The sequence below is a fragment of the Lissotriton helveticus genome, chromosome 6, assembly GCF_964261635.1.
Source record: "Lissotriton helveticus chromosome 6, aLisHel1.1, whole genome shotgun sequence".
Taxonomy (NCBI): domain Eukaryota; kingdom Metazoa; phylum Chordata; class Amphibia; order Caudata; family Salamandridae; genus Lissotriton; species Lissotriton helveticus.
This window is the reverse complement of record NC_136067.1, coordinates 1,839,854,282-1,839,873,059: the sequence shown is the minus strand read 5'-3', so window position 1 is coordinate 1,839,873,059 and position 18,778 is coordinate 1,839,854,282. Positions and strand designations below refer to the sequence as shown.

The following is an 18,778-nucleotide window of genomic DNA, read 5'->3' as shown; positions in this document are numbered from 1 at the left end:
TTATCACCCAGAACGATAACATGTACGCCTACAGAGCCTACATAGAAAGCATTCTAAATTACAGTAGCGAAGCCCTTGACACACAACTTTCAGCGGGTCTCTTTCACAGGGATACACACGGTCAGTTTGAAATCACAGCTCTGGATGGTGATAATAAGGGCTTTATAAAAAGAGCGGGGCATGCTGCAGCCAGCCGTACCTTTGACCTCCTGGGGCGCATACATTCGGACCTCTTCTTCCAAGATAAACTGCTCATCAACGGAATTGATCTTAAGATCAAGCTCAATCGCAACAAGGACTCATTCTGCCTCATCAACGGGGATGCTGAACAGTACAAGCTGAACATACTGTCTGCGAGTCTGTTTGTAAAGAGAGTGAAAGTGTCCCCGAGCGTCAGGTTAGCGCACGCCGAAGCTTTGCAAATATCCAACGCCAAGTACGCTGTGGAAAGAGTAGCTCTGAAGGTATTCAGCATCCCTGCAGGTACCCGCTTAACACAACAGCAGAATTTATTTCTGGGACAGCTACCAAAACTCATCATCATAGGGTTTGTGGACAATACAGCTTTTAGTGGCACCTATGGCTCAAACCCCTTCAATTTTAAACACTACAACATCAACTACGCAGCGCTGGTCCACGAGGGCAATGTGATTCCTGCAAAACCCTACACCCCCAGTTTTGAAGCAAGGCATTACATCAGGGAATATCAAGGACTGGTTTCGATAACAGGAAAGCATCAAAGGGACTGCGGTGTAGCCGTGTCAAGAGAAGGCTATGGCCGTGGATACACACTGTTCGCATTCGACCTGACACCGGACATGGAAGATGGTGATCACTACAACCTGGTCAAAAATGGGAATCTAAAAGCTGAAATACGATTCGCAGCTCCACTACAGACTAATGTGAACATGGTCGTATTCTCTGTATTCGACAGCATCATTCAGATCAACCACGCAAGGCAGATTTTGTTTGACTATCTTTAAAAACATTGGTGAAATGGATACGGTGCAGATACGTGACTTCTTAAGCAGACATAAATACGCCAGGAAATACTTTTTGGGTGTTTTCCCTAGCGATGGGTTACCAGGCGAAATAGGGGCAGAAAGGCCCTGCACCCTAGTCTTTAACACAGACCCGCATGACCAGGCTGGGACACATTGGGCGGCCATGTTTATAGATGTTGATAAGGTTATAGTGTTTGACAGTACCGCAGAGTTCCCTGAGCACAGACTCTATACAACTCCTATATTCAAGTTTGTGAAAAAAGCTGCAGCTGTGGTGGAGTATAACAAACTAAGGGTGCAGGATTCCATGGCCATCACATGCGGGGAACATTGTATTTATTTTATCAGTAAAATGTCACAGGGTCTTTCGTTTAGAAATTTCTTAAATCTATATCCGGGGGATCTTGTTAACAATGACCGTATAGTTGCGAAATATGTAAAAGAAAACACCTGGGTGTCGGTCAGACCTGTGAAAACAGAATATGTACCTTGTCAAAACTGTAAGGGTTTATAACAGTTGTATGTCTAAAGTTGAACGTTTAAAATAAAAGACATTATATTTTTTTTAAAAACATGCCTTCAGACTCGTTATTTCAATATACATGCAACATGAAATGATTTTTTGAAAGACGACTGAGACGGCTTGTAAAATTATAACAAGGTGTTTATTACAAATATTTAGTTGACAAAACTTTACTGCAGAAACCTAGGAATAAAAAATCACACACAATTAATCAAAAATCCAAGCGATGGATGGCTGGGTCAATGTCTTTTTTTTTTTTCGAGATGTCGTCGGCTGGGTAGGGGTAGACCAAGTAGGAGATAGTCTAGGGCCTTCAGAACCTGTAGGCGATGGCAGTAGGGGACTCTTCAAATTGTCTAGCAGGCGCCGGTGTTCATTATTACCAACAAGCGTGGAGGGTATATTGAGTTCAGCAGCGGCCCTCAGAAACTGCTCCCAGCCTCTCGGTGCATTTTGAGGCGTTAGGATTTTGGGGTGTGTCAGACCTTTGACTAGATTGTACATATGCGACCCTGCAACAGGTTGGCCCTTGTAGAGAAACTCGCCGCGTTCATTCCAAGAGGCTAGGTCTTTAGAAGCGGCTAGTTTACTCATCAGCATCTGCGCAGCCCCTCTGTGCCTTTGACCTATATTTTTTAGGAGGTCTCCAGCAAAGGTATCTGAAGCTGTCGCCCCATCGGGAGGCGGTTGTAGGGGCTGAGGGTCGGGGGCCTGAGCAGCTGGTTGTTCAGAGTCTGGGGTATATAGAGTCAACTTGTTCTTCTCAGTATTCCACTGGGTGTAGTAATTTAAGAATTTTTTTAGAGTGCTGTTGTAAAGGTTAGCCTTGTCGTAGGGGTTTAGATCAGTCCTGCTCAAAATGTCCTTAATTTCAGTATCCAGGCGTAGAGTCTCATTTCTACGGATATCCCAGGCATTGTCCGTGGTGGACCCCAGCTGCGCCATTTGCTGCCTAGGAACCAGATACATTTTTGTGGCATGATCCATCACTGACCCGAGAGGAGGCTTGTAATTACAGGTATAGCTATGCCCAGCAAGTTACCTATAAAACCTCCAGACTGTTTCACCAGTTTCTTCTTTGTTATGAGTGAGCCCCTTTTATTACTGAGCTTCTTGATGAGCCCCTTCTTCTTCTTCAGAACCTGTAACTGACGCTTTGATATAGGGACGTTGCCTTTTAGGGTGTTTAGGGCTATTTCTGAAATGGCGGCCACTAAATCGTCAGAAGCGGTGCCCAGGATGGCCTTTCGGTGTTGGGGGCTGGCTGTAACAAGCATTTTCAGGAGAGCTAAATTGCGGCGTAGGTGTGTAGACATGGTCACCACTGAGCGTTATAAGGGCTGGCCTGTAAATGGTTCTAAAAGACTTCACCGCTGCTTTTTATAGGGCCTGGTCTTGGGCTTTGGTGTGTAAACTACAGGTAGCTCTGGGGGAAAAATATCAGCCCTTAGTCTATAGTCTTCTAGAGTTTCGTTTTTTAAGTCTACCAACAGGTACCCGTGGGGTTTTGATGTAGCGTCGTTAAAGGCCTCCATGAAGAAGTGTGTGTTTCCGGGGTACATCTGTTTAGCTATGACAGCTATTTGTTGTTTGTCCCGAGGGTTTTTAAATAAAACAAGGTATGAAGCGTTGAGAGCTATAGACCTACTGTTCTTGCCTTTGTAAAACAAGTTCTGCACAATGTAGCAGATGCTTAGATTGCGATGATGTGAATATTGAGTAAAAGCTCTCTCTAACTCTGGATGATCACCACCTTCACGCATCAGATCATCAACAATTATCATATTTACAAGGGTTGGTGGTAGTAGTTCATCATCGTTGAGGTTATTCGGTATATCCTCTATAAATTTGATATGTGGGAACCGACTGCCCAAGTCTGTATAAAGAGGCTGCCAGCATGAATAAAGCCACACAATGTTGTTAGGGGTTTGTGATAAAGCAGAGTTGGCATTTTCTAAGAGCTTTTTTATAAAGTAGCTTTTACCACAGTTTGAGGGTCCTGCTAGCACGCAGGAGAATGGATGCTGTAACCTGGTGTCCATGCTGTGGCGGCTGTCTCTCTAATGGGCCTAATAACCATAAGGCAGTGTTTTATAGTCGGTGGTCAGGACCCTTTTATCAAAAACAACTCGCAATGTTTTATGTAGAGGCTCGGTTGTGATTTCCCACTTCTTTTTGGATCTGACTATGCAGGGTTGGTTCACGACTATGGTTTTAGCATTCTCAGAATCGTCTGCTGTAACGTATTCGTGCACCAGATTCTTCAAGCTATCAAAATTGATTTTTAGGGTGTTGCTGACATTTAATGTTATCCCTTTGACCTTCATACACACCTTGTTCTTGTTGGTACGGTAGCTGTATGTTTTAGGCCCTGAGGAAGTATATTCTTTTATATACTCGTCCTTATCTAGCTCACTGGTTAGGTTACCCAGATAATCTCCTAGAGGAGGGTCTTCATCCCCCGGCTTGCTCAGAAAAATCACAGAATCTGTATCGTGATACAAGCAGCGATCCTGGAGCTTATCCATAACCCCGTAAAGCTCTAGACGAGCGTGGGCTGTCGTGAAGCAGGCTATGAAAATGTTTATGTTGTTACTCGATGTGGGGTACTCTTGGGCATATTTCCAACACAAAGCCGCGGTATCGTCATCGATAAACTCGCAGCTGGACACCTCGTAGCATGGGGCAAACAGGTACTTGAACAGTTCATCAGGATCTGATATTAAGGTAGTATTTGAAAGGTTTGTGCGCTGTGCAAATTTTCCCCATAAGGAGTTGAGACAGAGTTTGGCTAACTGTCGGCGTGCAGGATTGACCTCTATCAGATGGGATCGTAAACGGATACCCTCGTGAGCGTAGTAGTCATCGATGTATTTCTGTTTTGCATCCTGACTAGTACACCATTCAGGATACCCTGAGGCCTCCTGCTTGTCTCTGAGAAACAAATTAATGTAGGGGGCAAAGAGTTGTGTTGTAGTGCTCTTAAAATGCCACACTTCGTGTACTCTACCTAGCCTGTACCCTTTCTCTAAGGCAGCTTGTACCTCGATGCTACACCAGGTCCCTGTGAGCATCCTTTGTTCCTCGGTGTGTGTGCAGCCGTCAACCTCTTTAAGCATCGCACAGGTTCGGCAGAGGGGGAACATTAGCTTGCCATCGACTCTGCATGGTAACACCGGGAAGTAAAGCTGCTTAGGAGGATATATTTCACATTTGATAAGCCCAAAGTATTCGTCTAGGGGCTTAAAATCTCTATAGATGATGGTGGGATGACCCACCGGGTACAACTTCATCTTGTTCACAAAAGGGTACAGACTGGTGAAATCATAGTAGTGTATTTTCTCACCCTCACCAACGGCCTTGTACAGTTGTATGGCATTTGTACGCCCCCCAAATAAGGCATCTCGGGGCTCCAAAGGTGTGGGTAAATCATGAGTCTTAAGAAAAGAGCAGAGGTCTGTGTCGGTTTTTAACATGTCTAACCACTCGTGCTCCCAAAGAACTCTCATAGCAAAGCCACTGTTTTCAACATACTGGGCCTTTGTCAGAGTACGTCTGTATAAGTGTTCAAATTTGGCACCCAGCATTTTGTTATATTCGTGGGGCTTGTAACACTTGGGGCAGCCGTGGTAAAAACAGCCGTTGAATTCAAAGGCTGTCGGCACACCCTTAATTACAGAGTACCCGTCCAGGTAATAGGGGCCCAGGCGGAATTCACCAGCCTGTAATGCATGTTGAATCTGGATGTCTTCCTTCTCAGAGACGTACATGAGCCACTGGATAGAGGGGGTTGAATAACGTTTCTGTTTACCGTTATAGAGGTCTGGCGGTACTAGAGCGATAGTTTCTGGCCTCAAAAACATGTGTTTGTAGATGGACATACACATGGATGCCAGAGTGACGTTTTGAAATGGGTCTATGTATTCGACCGCATGCTGTATTTCAGGGGTTTTGGATGTCGAGGCCTTGACTTTCTTAGTCAATGTCTTAGGTTTCAAGGCCTTGACTTCTTTAGTCATAGACACCACAACATCTCTGAAAAGGTTACAAGCTTGCCGGAGGATCATTACATCAGCCTGACAATAAGCTTTCAACTCTGTTTGAAAGTGAAACTCCTTTTCACGGTTTTCAGAGTACCACTCTAGAAAGCTCACTTTCTCATCAGGCATCATGTATTCAACCCCGTAGCTGTCAGGAGGCGGCATGGGTCCCACATAATTCTGGTTAGCCCAGGTGTTGAAAAAGTGTGGAAAATACCCTTTACACCCTGGGAACCCAAAGGCCTTTGGCAGCTTGCTCAATTTCATGGGTAGGAAATTCAGGGTGTCTATGAAGCGTATTTTTAAAGGACATACCGTCATCAGCATCAGTTTAGACCCCTGGGTTATGAGTTCCACCTGTATCTTTTCACGAATCATGTCTCGTAGAATAAAGAAGGAGTCATAGGCTTTCGAGTTGTGGGCTAGCATGGTATATCCTTGGAATTTGGCCTGAATGAAAGTGCTCAGGAAATCACCAACGCACGTTCGTCCCTCAAACTCCCAACTGTCGTCGGAAGTTAGATGGTGCGCGTAAATGTAGTTAGGCTGGTGTACCCCCGTCTCTTGTGTGCACTCTATATCAAACACTATATAGTCTTCGGTCTTGGTCTGAGATGGACCTTTAACCATATAACACTGATGGTTGGTACCGGCTTTGTAAGATACATGGCAACGGGGACATATCATACCTTTGCACTTGTGATTCACTGCCACATACCGCCCACACTCGCTACAGTCCTTTTTAGGGACGCAGCTGTAAGATTGCTCGTGTATGCTCAAACAGTTTTGCGAGCGACAAAACAACCTACAGATGCCGCACCTCACCTTTAGGGTAGCGTCTTCTATGCAGCCGTCCCTCTGACACATCTTACAACACATTTCACACTGGTGGTATGTTTTATTGTTGTATATATGATCGCAGTGGGCGCACACATATTTGGCCCCCAGAAAACCTTTAAGGTTCAAGATACCGTAAAAATGATTTTCCATGTGGAGGACATATACGGTCTTGTTTCTCACAGGTTCCCCGGTTGTAAAGTACTTCCAGGAACCGCTGTGATAGAGAACTTTCACCGTCACGGCGAAATAGTTCTCAAAAAGACCTATATCACCAAAGCCGACCATTCGGTCAGGAGGTATTTCAAGAACCTCATGGGCTTCAGCAGCTCTAGACATGATGACAGCGTCAGGGGTCTTGCGAGTCATCAACAGACCCACGATGCTGGCCGCCAGACATGTATTGGCAGTGGCGTTGCTAAAGTTGAGCAGCCACCTCTGTTTCTTGCCAATTATTTTACTGTATAGTACGCTCTTTAAGGGTCTGGAAACACCCCCCTCACGCCCCCGTACAATGAGGGCTATGACTCTAAACGTGCCATAGGCGACTAGTTCAGCCTTACTCTGTAAAAGCCTTGAGAGGTTTTCTAAAAATTGCACAGCATCAAAAACATCTCGGGTCTTCCGCCTGGTGAACAACGGTGTGTCAAAACCCTGCCCCTGGAAGCGGAGTTGGAAAAAGTCATTAGGCCCCACATCGTGTAACAACCTTTCTATGAGCTCCTGCACAGCCTGATGTATAGCCAGAACACCATGAGTGGTTGATGTTATTTGATGTAGGTTAACAAATCTAAACTCCTCATAGTGTTCTACGGCCCTAAACCTCTCTACATTGCGAGTGTAACTCCTAACACTCTCTAAAAACAAGGGCTCTGGGCCCTCATCAGTAGGAGTGTGATTTGTGGAGGTGTTCTCTGATGTGTCACTTTGGGAGGTCAGGGTGGTCCCTGTCTCAGAGGTCCTTGTAAACCTGCGGGTAGCGCATATTCTAGCCTTCTTGAGCTTATTTATTAAAAGCCGGCGTTGCTTTGTACTATTAAGCCACTTTTGTTTTTTTTTACGGGCCCAGGCTTTTCTAGATACCAAGCCCCAGCCTATCTGAACAGGTAGGTCGCTGTCGTTGGATGTCTTGTTCATGGAGGCCCCCGCTACAGTTCCACCCCTGGGTCCTTCTGAATGTTGCGTTGTTTGGAGTTTTGCCATCCCCCCTACCCCCTTTAAATGGCCGACCCTAGGTATGTTAGACCCTGCCCCTATGTATTGTCGGTGGTGAAGTGCTGGCTTATATGCTTCAGGCGTTGATCTTGAAGCTGTGGTACCGTGGTTGAAAGGGTCTAGGGAAACAGGGGTGTCTTGTTTGAAGGGTTCTATGGAAACATTGGGGTCTTGTTTGAAGGTTTGTGGGGTACCAACTGGGCGTTGCTTGAGCAGTTTTAAAAAGCGTCCAGACTTTGTCACTAACCTCTGGACCGTACGGCTATATTTTGAGGGTCTCTTATGAGCACCAGTGGTTGTGGGGGTCTTTAGGGGTTGGTGCTTACATAGTCATGAATGTGTACCTTGTATGTCGGCCACAGCCGCCTGACACATCTGTATGATGTCTTTTTTACAAACCCCAACCCTGGCCACGACCAGATGTTGGGCCTCCCTCTTGTTGATGAGATTGGAATACCCCATATCCATTCTTATGAGTGCACGGTTCGCCTGCCGTTTTAATTTTCGAACCGCCATCTGTATCTCTCTTACGTGTGTCTTCAATACATCTTCTGTGTTTACAGACCCATCTTGTTCCTGCTTAGGGGGGCACACCTTGCGAGGTCTTATAAATGGAGGCAACCCCCCAGTCCCATCTATACTGCAACCCTCAAAGGCGGGGTTGGACACGGGTCTGTACACGGGCATGTCCCATGGGATGGACACGGACCTGTACACGCGGCTGGCAGAGGTGCTGGCCTCGGGTTTGGACACGGTACTGTACACAGGATTGGCAGAGGTGCTGGCCACGGGGCTGGACACGGGACTGTACACAGGGTTGGCAGAGGTGCTGGCCATGGGACTGGACACAGGACTGTACATGGGATTGGCAGCTGGGCTGGACACAGGACTGTACACGGGGTTGGCAGAGGGGCTGGACACGGGGGTGTACATGTGAATGGCCGTGGGGCTGGTAGGGTCGTATGCTCCTGGAGGGGTACTCGGGGACAAAGGGTATGAGGATTGTGAGGAGGTGTCGTTGTAATCCTGGGGCCTAGTTGAAATGTCGGTGGTAGGGTGTGGTGCCTGGTTACCTGTGTTCTGTAAACCCTCTGTGCTCAAAGACCCTTGGTACACCGCTTCTGGGGTTCTACCTATGTTGTCTACCAACCCCCTCAACGCCTCAAGAGAGTTGCTAATCGTGGTAGAAGGACCTTCTAGGGGTTGCGCAGTATCACCTGTTGAGACCCTAGGCTGTGCCTGAACACTTACAACCGGTTTTGGGGGCTGTTCAGGGGCGTGCACCTCTACATGTACAGTTATTCTATTTGGCACTGTCTGGGGTTTCAGGACGCTTGGTGGATCCGGCGTTGCCTTAGGGTTGCTGAGGGTCTCTGCTAACTGTAGCTTAGGGACCCCCGGTTTCAGCTTCAGATGTTTCCTTGAGAGGCGCGATGTTTTAGGGGGTTGTGGTGGCGACGCCTCTTCTACACCCACAGGTGCAACTAACACCTCCTTGGGGCTCAAGGTTGTATAGGTCTCATTCAAGGGCTTAGCATCCTTTTTTATAGATAAATCTAAGGGGCTAGCTTGGGGCTCAGGGGTGCTAGGGCTTTTCTTCTCAGGACTTAAGAGCTTTGCCTGACCCTCTTGGAGCACCTCCGGTGTCTTCTTCTTCATGTTTAACTGTTCTGTTTGGGGATCTGTGAATACCTTACAGGCCTTCACACGTTTTAAAGGGTTGGGGAGGTTCTCTGAGTCCCGCTGTTTCTTCTTAAGGGAGGCCTGGTTTGTAGGCAGGCCTCCAGTGTTGACCCCACCCCTGTGCAGAATAGATTGCTGTAGTTGGTTGTTCAGCGTGTTGGTTGGTGTGTAGTAGGTAGAGAGTTTTTCCTGGCGTACACGCCTACTCACGCCTTTCGCGCCGCTTCCGTTGTTCTGGACGGATGTTGTTATGTCCGTTAAGGGCGCCACCGACCTCTCTTCAGCAGCATGTTTCTGAGCCGCTTCTAAAATATAAACAGAAAATATATATATTAGAGAAAGCATTAAAAAAAAATACACATACAAGCACCATCGGGCTACGTCCTACACAGCCACCTTTTTTTGATATAGGCTTTGCTACAACCAGCTGTAGCCTTCTGCTTGAGAGTCTGTAACACCTCTAGTACTTCTCACACCCTTTTGTAAAAAAAAAACACACCTGAAAGAGGTCTTTTTGCAGCTCCTTTCTTTGACAATGGTCCCACTTTAGAAGTTGAAGCTTTCCTCTTCAAAGGGATTTCTTTTGAAACTTGCGCCGCCTCTTGGACCTTGACGACGTCCTGGCATAACGTAGGGACATCTGTAAAGAAAAAATAATACCCAACATTAGACATCTTTTCTGATGATTACCTCTATACATCCTCAGGGTCAGGACTCTGGCCTACCCCACCAACTACCCAGCGTCTTAGACAGTTTAAATAACAGCTGTCTTTTTATTTACCTGTAGGAACTGAAGTGTTTTGCACAGTGTTCAGAGCGTCTTGAGCCTCGATGTACTCCATAAAATCGTCAAAAGCTTGTTGTAGGTCAGGGTCATAAGCTGTAAAAGCATACATACATGAGAGCCCATTAGAAAAAAGAGAACTTCTGAGAGACTGGTGTACAAAACTACGTAGAACTACATAACTCTAAATATATATATATACCTGGCTGCGGGGCTGACAAGTGCCCAGCGTTGCTATTTATTACAGCTGGGGCCAGCGCAGGGGACACATTGGTGACGGTTGCATTTGCAGGGTCTTGCACCTGTATTAAACATTAAAAAAAAAAAAAAAAAGCAGCGGTTTTAGTAAACGCCTTTCTTAAACAAAAGTATCACAACTTCAAACAATTCCTGTATACATTTAAAACCTGATAAGCGGGGTGCACCAACACACATTTTTAAAAAAGCTTTGCATGTGCCGCGCTAAAACATATGTTAAAAAACAACCTGCGCCATATCCTTTGCTTATGGGGTAAACCACTTTAGGTACACCTGGCCCTTCTGACATTTAACCACTACCCTATATACCGGTTACTCTTTTGTAACATGTACATGCCACTTTTCTCTTGTAACACATTGTTTAATAACTCTCACATTTTGAGTGCTTTAAATAGTTGCGCCATTGCCACAATTGCCTACATAAAGCTTATTCTTGTGCTTGAGTGTCTGCCTTATATTACAGTATTATAGCTCTAACTGTACTTTGTTTTCTCTTGTAAAACACAGTTTGCTACCTCTTGTATTGCCTCCCATTGTCTACCATGTATTGCAGTATTTTACCTCTACCTGTAACCTGCACACATTGCACTTTTTTCCTCATGTAACTTAACGTATGCTGTTGTACTTTGCTCACCATTGAGATTTTTGCCCATGTAACTTATCGCCTGCTCTTGTAATTTGCGCTAACAACCAGTATTTTTTCAGTTTGTATCTTTTATGTAACACCTGTAATTCTTAGACCTTATGTTTTGCATAAGGCTCTTGTGTAAAGCGCTTTGACACATTCCAGCGCTAACTCTCAGTCTCACATATATTGCAGTATTATACCTCTATATTTATTTTGTACGCTTTTTGTAACCTGCACACGTCACTTTTTCCTCCTGCAATGCATCGTTTGCTACCTCTTGTATTTTGTTGACTCACGATTGTCACTTTTGTAATGCACCGTTTACTACCTCTTATACTTTGTTGGCGCACAATTGTAATTTTGCTTCATTATTGTAACGTATGCTTTTGTAATCTGTTCTTTTGTAATGTTCTCATGTATCAGTTCTGTTCCTATTGTGAAGCGCCCGGACACCTTCGTGTTCGCGCTATCTCTCAATAAATTTAAAAAAAAAAAAAAACACACACACCGGGCCTGCAGGGGCTTGGCCAGCCCCTTCAGTGATGTCACCAGCTCATCACTGGTGGGGGCGGCCCTAACCCTGCTGCAACCCCGGAGAAGCTCAAGCCGCCATGCTGCCTGCTGCTGGATCCACGTGGAGCCGTGGGGAATTGCCCCCAGAACCCTCACAGCTCCCAAGGACACCGGAGTCCTGCACCAGAGCCCCAGGGCAGCGCCCGAGGCAAGCGGGCTCGTGGGGGATTATTTTTTAAAAAGAACGGCCGCGGAGGCCCAGAGACACCGCGACCCCCACCCCCAGAGCAGCGCCCGAGGCAAGCGGGCTCTGGGGGCATTTTATTTACACAAGGAACGGCCGCGGAGGCCCAGAGACACCGCGACCCCCACCCCCAGAGCAGCGCCCGAGGCAAGCGGGCTCTGGGGGCATTTTATTTACACAAGGAACGGCCGCGGAGGCCCAGAGACACCGCGACCCCCACCCCCAGAGCAGCGCCCGAGGCAAGCGGGCTCTGGGGGCATTTTATTTACACAAGGAACGGCCGCGGAGGCCCAGAGACACCGCGACCCCCACCCCCAGAGCAGCGCCCGAGGCAAGCGGGCTCTGGGGGCATTTTATTTACACAAGGAACGGCCGCGGAGGCCCAGAGACACCGCGACCCCCACCCCCAGAGCAGCGCCCGAGGCAAGCGGGCTCTGGGGGCATTTTATTTACACAAGGAACGGCCGCGGAGGCCCAGAGACACCGCGACCCCCACCCCCAGAGCAGCGCCCGAGGCAAGCGGGCTCTGGGGGCATTTTATTTACACAAGGAACGGCCGCGGAGGCCCAGAGACACCGAGACCCCCACCCCCCCGAGCAGCGCCCGAGGCAAGCGGGCTCTGGGGGCATATTTTTAAAAATAACGCTGCACTAGGGACCCAGAGCCCCCAGGACACCCCAAGGGACTATGGCGCCCCACCAGGAGCCCCCCTGGACAACTGGCCCCAGGGTTTATTTATTTTTTAAATACAAGGCCCTCAGGACCCCCCAAGGAGCAGCAAGGACCCCGGAGCCCTCCATGGACCCCTCCAACTCTCTACAGCGGTTTGGTGAGTGCAACCAGGCATTATTAATTTTTTTATTATATGCCATGTATATTATTTAAAGCCCCTATGGTACCGTTACAGTGTAGTTAAATGTTTCTATGAGCTGTAAAATACCCTGTTCCACTCTGCATGTACCCTCCTAAGGCCTACAACATTATGCCCCTTAAATACATAGCCTGCAAACTCTACCCTACGTCACCACCCCATTAACACTAAATACCTACACACATAGCTTTTTAAACTCAACAAAACCTTTATTCATTTTAAACACCTTTACATTACAATTCAGGTCTTTTTAAACTCCATCCTTCAACAAAACCTTTATTCACATTAAACACAGCACATCGCCTTAAAGATTAACAGTTTACAATCCACACTACATAGTACTATTTTTTAAAAGTGCAACTTTTTTCCAAACTACATGTACACCCTAATACACCATTGCGCCATCCATTATTTACCTTCTCTACATGTTGACAGGCGGTGTCAATCTGGGAAAAGTTGCTCCGGTCCATTCTTGCCTTAAGTTCCTTGGGTTGGCTCCAAAACAATCCAGGCCAGTCACTCCCCAAGGTTTTGAAGGGCTTGATGGTGTAGAAATCCACAAAGGTTTTCTGACTGGGTTGTAGATGCAGGAGTCCTCCAGGTACAGCAGAACAATCCACGCCAGTCGCTCCTCAAAGGGGGTTTTTTGAATGGGTGTTTGGCAGTGTTCCATGAGGGGCCTTTTTATACCTGTCCTAGCATGCTAATTAGAAGCCCCCCACACCCCTTTATGACTTGAGGGGTGTTTAGAACAATGTCATGGTGGCCTTTGGATGGGAACCTTTTTTTTCTATCCTTGTACAGTATAAACAGTACAACATTGTTTACTTTGACACCTGTTACTCAAACTCAAGGCCTATCCTGGGAAGAGTGGGGTTAGACAATGGGGGCCGGTGTAAAACTCTTCACCCCTACGTGACCCCTTCTCCTGGGAATTAGGGAGCCCGGGAACAGAATCTACCTTGGGACTCATATGTCAAATTTCCTGCCAGCCACGTCAAGTTGGAACTAACCTGCCAAAATTTGGGACCAGAGGCTTTGTGATGTGTTTATTACATCCTAACAGCTGACACCCTGTTTCAGGGTCTCATTGGAAGCTTTGATCTACAGGTCTCCTGTCTTTTATCTTATCTCAAAGCTCAGGGGTGGCTGTGTGGGTTTTAGAGAGAATAACCACAGGTAGGTTTGTGAGGACCCTTTACAGCTTTGACACCTACATGACACATTCTTCTTCCCAGGCCCTGGGCTGGGGAACTCAGGACTACCCTAGCAGCTGTTCAAACATCAGCTGGCTGCAAACCCCCAGTTTAAAAAATGCACAGACATTTCCAGCCTACAACCATGCAGTTTTTTTCTATGCACTTTTAAACACATACACAATTACCACATGTTTTTGCTGCCCTAGCTGTTAAATTTAAGGCCATAAGTTTAAGGCCAGGACTGTTTAAGGCCAGATCAAACCCTGGTCTTAAACAGTCCTGGTCTTAAACTGTCAAAATTGAGACCAGGAGTTTAAGACTGTGAGGACCCTTTACAGCTTTGACACCTACATGACACATTCTTCTTCCCAGGCCCTGGGCTGGGGAACTCAGGCCTGCCCCAGCAGCTGTTCAAACAGCAGCAGGCTGCAAACCCCCAGTTTTAAAAGTGCCCAGACATTCCAGCCTGCAACCAGGCAGTTTTTCTATGCACTTTTAAACACATACACAATTACCACATGTTTTTGCTGCCCTAGCTGTTAAATTTAAGGCCAGAAGTTTAAGACCAGACTGTTTAAGGCCAGATCAAACCCTGGTCTTAAACAGTCCTGGTCTTAAACTGTCAAAATTGAGACCAGGAGTTTAAGACCAGACATGTCAAAAGCTGTCAAAATTGCGACCAGCCTTTTGCGACCAGACATGTCACTTTTGCGACCAGGAATTTTTGATGAGTGGTATCCCGACTTACTACTCTAGATCACTGGAGTGAATATTATAAGCTGTGTCGTTGGCATGAGAGCAGCTTCACAACTGCCTGGAAATCCTGTTAGTAGCTTTTTGGCCAATTTATTGGAAAATTGTTCCATAAAATGAAAACTATGGCCCCATTTTTCCAAAGTTGCTGTGGCAGTACTGACCAATTCAAAATCTCTTGGGAAGGTCTGATGCAGTCTTTCTCCACTAGATCATGTAATGCGTATCCATACAGATTTTCCTGGAAATGCTCTACCTTATGATCAAATTTGAGAATTGAGGTGCAGAGCACCATTTGGTGACATTGTTTTCAGATGTACTTATGGGGAAGCAACACCACAAACCAGTGCCAGGCAACGCTGACATCAATTGCTTGCTCAGTGTTTTTTGCAATATGGGTCAAAATGAGGGGACATTTATTTTCCTAGCTATTCCCCTAGCTTACACCATCTGCAAAGGCCACCTGACTCCATGAGACACTCCCCTTGCTGAGTCCAGAAGAGCTTTAAAGTAACTTGAGATGTACAGAAGAGAATTATGATGTCTTAAAACTACTTAAAGTTACTGAGCATGTTACTGTATAATAAAAGTCTTACATAAGTTACTTAAAGAAAAAATACTGCCAGGACATTATCTATTGTGAGTGATACATGTGCGACCTGAACTATTTTTGTTACATTAAACTAATGTTCATTTTGTTTCAGTGATTATAACGAGTGTGTTCAATTCTGAAACAGACATGAGAGGCAGGATGAGTTAGACAAGGAATGGTTTAGAACAATGACTACAGTTGAGAATATATATATATGTAAATATATATAAAAATGAGTGACTTGGTTTCAAAAACGGTTTTCTATATGTATTTATTATGAGAAATAACATATTTGTAATAAATGTTTATAGTAAAATTGGCATGTGAGACTAGAGAGTGTATTGCTACAATATACAAACATGCAAGGGTAGACATCAGATTTAACAAGGGACAATAGTGACCCTTTCAAATGGGATAAATGGTATCTGTTGGCTCACTGTTGAGTGTAAGAGAGGGAGAACTAGAAAGAGTTTGGACAATAAGTGAACTAAACAAGGGAGGGTTATAATCGTGCTAAGGCGGTCCGAAGGAGGTACACAGTGTTAATGTCTCCGCCTCTTTGTAATGAGACTACGGTTGTCTTGTGTGCTCAGCTGCACTATTGCTCCTATCTCAGGACTGGTTAATCTCTTGCTCCTACTCATAAAGGTGTTGCAGACTTGAATTCAGATTTTTTTTCCATTGCATTTCATATTTCTCTCAGAAAATATGTATATTGCAGTCTGGAACAATACTTATCCAATGTATAATATCTGTAAAAAAAGAGACTTTCTCTGATAAATCCTGTTTGAAATCATTTATTTTTCCACAGATTGAATTTGATATGTACTTGACTGTTTTTAACTGTAATGAAATATTTACTTACGCCCATTATGTTTTATATATTTGATATGATTGTGCTAATTTTTAAATGTGTATTGTACTTTTTGTGATTTTAAATAATCGAATAAAAGTGGTTAGACTGACTGACTGACTGTATAATATCTGCAGATTCCCAGATGTGTTAGATTGCCTTGGGTAGTATTTGTCTTCTCCCACTTTCCCTGCTTCCGGTCTCTCCCTCCCCATTCTCCCTGCATTGGTTCTTCCCTTACTACCCCATTGATGTTTCAGGCCATTTAGGATTGAGGTGAAGAACTGTCCGTTGTGTGAGGAAGCAAGAAGAGCGACAGGAGCATGGAGAAAGCTTTCATCATCTATGGTCTTATAGATATCGCACCTGAATAAACGTGAGGGATACTTACCTGAGGACTTCCTCACTTACCACACTTTGGTTGTTGTTTTCCAGTTGTGATCTGCTTGAAGCTTGGCGGTTGTTCGCATTGCATTTCTCCTTCCAGCGTTCTTCACTCTTGTGCGTCTAATCTTCTTGAACCATGAGCACGTCAAGAGAACTTGGAAAAGGGATGCCTGAAGATTGCTTAATATTTGCACTGGTCAATTCTGCCAGATACAAAGCTGTCCATGTGAGAGCTGACAGTTAAGCAATGGAGTATATGTATGGAAACCCCTCACTTTACAAAGGCAGGCATTATCAACCTCTCCCTGACCATGGATTTTGGAAAGATGACCTGGCACACATCAAGCTTTTCCTCAGACTGAAACACATCTTAAGTCAACCACTTCAAGTAATTCCTCTAGCCTAACCACACATCGGTCAAATTCCAGCTTGTATTCTCCTACACTGCGCCTGTGATGCTCCTTGTGTTTAACAATCGAATGTGACTATTTTAGTGCTAACACTGTATGGTACTTTGTATGGATCGAAGCTATTTTTCTGTCCCATTGCTATATTTCTGTTGCACATAACATGCTCAGAAGGGTAGTTTACTCAATACCAAGAAACAAATAACTGCTGGATGGTGCCTTCAATGCATTTCCTTCAGCAGTCATGCGTTATGGCATTTTCTCCTAAATGTCTTCATTTTATGTGACGTCGGAGTCGAGCTCACTTTCCTTCCTATTGACTCCGCCCTCTTGCGCTTGTAACCTTGCGACGACCATGCAGTCGCCCTATTGACTGCTTTCTAGCTATAGTAACAATCACTTAACATTTCTCATTCAAACTCTTTAAAAATAGCAGACCACGAGCAGGTTTAAAGGCAATTCATTGATTTTATTCCCAAAAATTCCTTTAATTTGCCATTTTTATGGTGTTGGGCGGGTGTGTGTGTGTGTGTGTGTGTGGTGGGGTGAATATAGGGGTTTTCCGTGTTATTGTCCAGTTTACAATGTTTATTACAGGGGAACTCAGTAAAACCATCACACAATCTCTCAAATTCTCACTGGTTTTGCATACCCACTAGCAAAGCCATAGCTCTCGCCTTCGCCTTTGCAAACTAATGTGATGGCGGATTGTACTTTTTTTTATTACAAGCATATGCTACAAAAATAAAAATCAGAGTAAGAAACCATTGCTGTCTGAATGTGGTGCAGCGTGAAATAATAAATTGTAAATAAAAAAAAAAACTTTGCATGTGATGTAAAATATTTGATCACTCGCAGTGCGAGACAGCTAATATGTAAGGTAACCAATTACTCCATGCTGTGGTGGATTGAAGAAAACTGTGAATGGCAGTTCAATCGACCAATGGTTTGAGAGGGCAACTGCCCTGCACACTTAACGAGAGCTGCGAAGGTGCCTATGAGGGAGTTTGCTGCAGCATGGAAGATTTCCTGTACAACGCAGCATTGCAAGAGGTTTTTACCTTTAGAGATTACAATGAGAAGGAATAGGAACACGTACAGTGACGAGGCCCTGACCCTTCAGGAGTATGTCCCCACTCAGCCTTTAGTGCAATCTAAAAACCTGCAGTGGCAATGTCATATTAAGCATTTTTGGGGTTCTGGGCAAGACATTTTGGAGACCCTTGTTTGAAACTACTTTGCATTTTATAACTCATTTTCTGCTAACTCTAGCCTGTATGGTGCAAAAATAACTTTCAGAAATTGGGGTGAGGAATCAAAAAAATGCTAAAATATGCCTAGCCAGGCTAGGGCTAAAAAAATCCTTAAAATTCATTGGACATAGAAGCAGAGATATAGAGAGTCGAAAGGTTCACATACAGAGGTGAGATAGAGAGTTCCCTCTCCCACGGAGGGCCCTTAGAAGGTTGTGGGCCCCAGAATGTCTAGCCGGGGGAATTGTCCACTTTGCCCATACCTTAACATGTCTCTGGAGTAGCCTGATTGGATGGATGGGCCATCCATGTTCTGTCGCTCTTATGCGACATCTAAATGTCTTCATGCAATCTTTTCCAAACCACAATCGCTGCCCTTTTTCACTCAAAATTCTACGACTTTGTTTGGAAAAACAATTTTGAAGTCCCAGAATTATTGGCGGCGTGCACTAGCCCTGTCGGTACCCAGGTTTTTGGGGGGCAGAAAAGGGGTAGTTCACCCCCCCCCCCTTTTTCTGGGTGGCCATTGGCAGTCAAGTTGGCATGTTTTAGCCAAGTTTATTCGTTATTGACAGAGGCAATCCAGGCTGAAAGGGAACGGGTAGACAAGTTCACGAGGTAGGATATTTAAAGTGCTTTAGGAAGATAGGTTAGTGACAGGTTAATAGTCGTAAAGGTTAAGGTTGAAAGTTCAAAGGCAAAGGTTAAAAGGTCACACCAAGGGTAAACGGGTA

General features: G+C 45.3%; 1 protein-coding gene across 1 annotated transcript; it reads right to left on the bottom strand.

Moving 5' to 3' along the window:
• Positions 1-2,038: 2,038 nt before the first annotated feature.
• Positions 2,039-8,455, bottom strand: LOC144763805 (uncharacterized). Its single transcript, XM_078649752.1, has one exon. It carries the CDS (start codon positions 7,605-7,607, stop codon positions 3,597-3,599), a length of 4,011 nt encoding a protein of 1,336 aa, XP_078505878.1. The 5' UTR covers positions 7,608-8,455; the 3' UTR covers positions 2,039-3,596.
• Positions 8,456-18,778: the final 10,323 nt, after the last annotated feature.

Bases quoted from the DNA above. Each gene is read 5' to 3' on its own strand.
- LOC144763805 (XM_078649752.1), bottom strand. From the start codon at position 7,607: ATGGCAAAACTCCAAACAACGCAACATTCAGAAGGACCCAGGGGTGGA.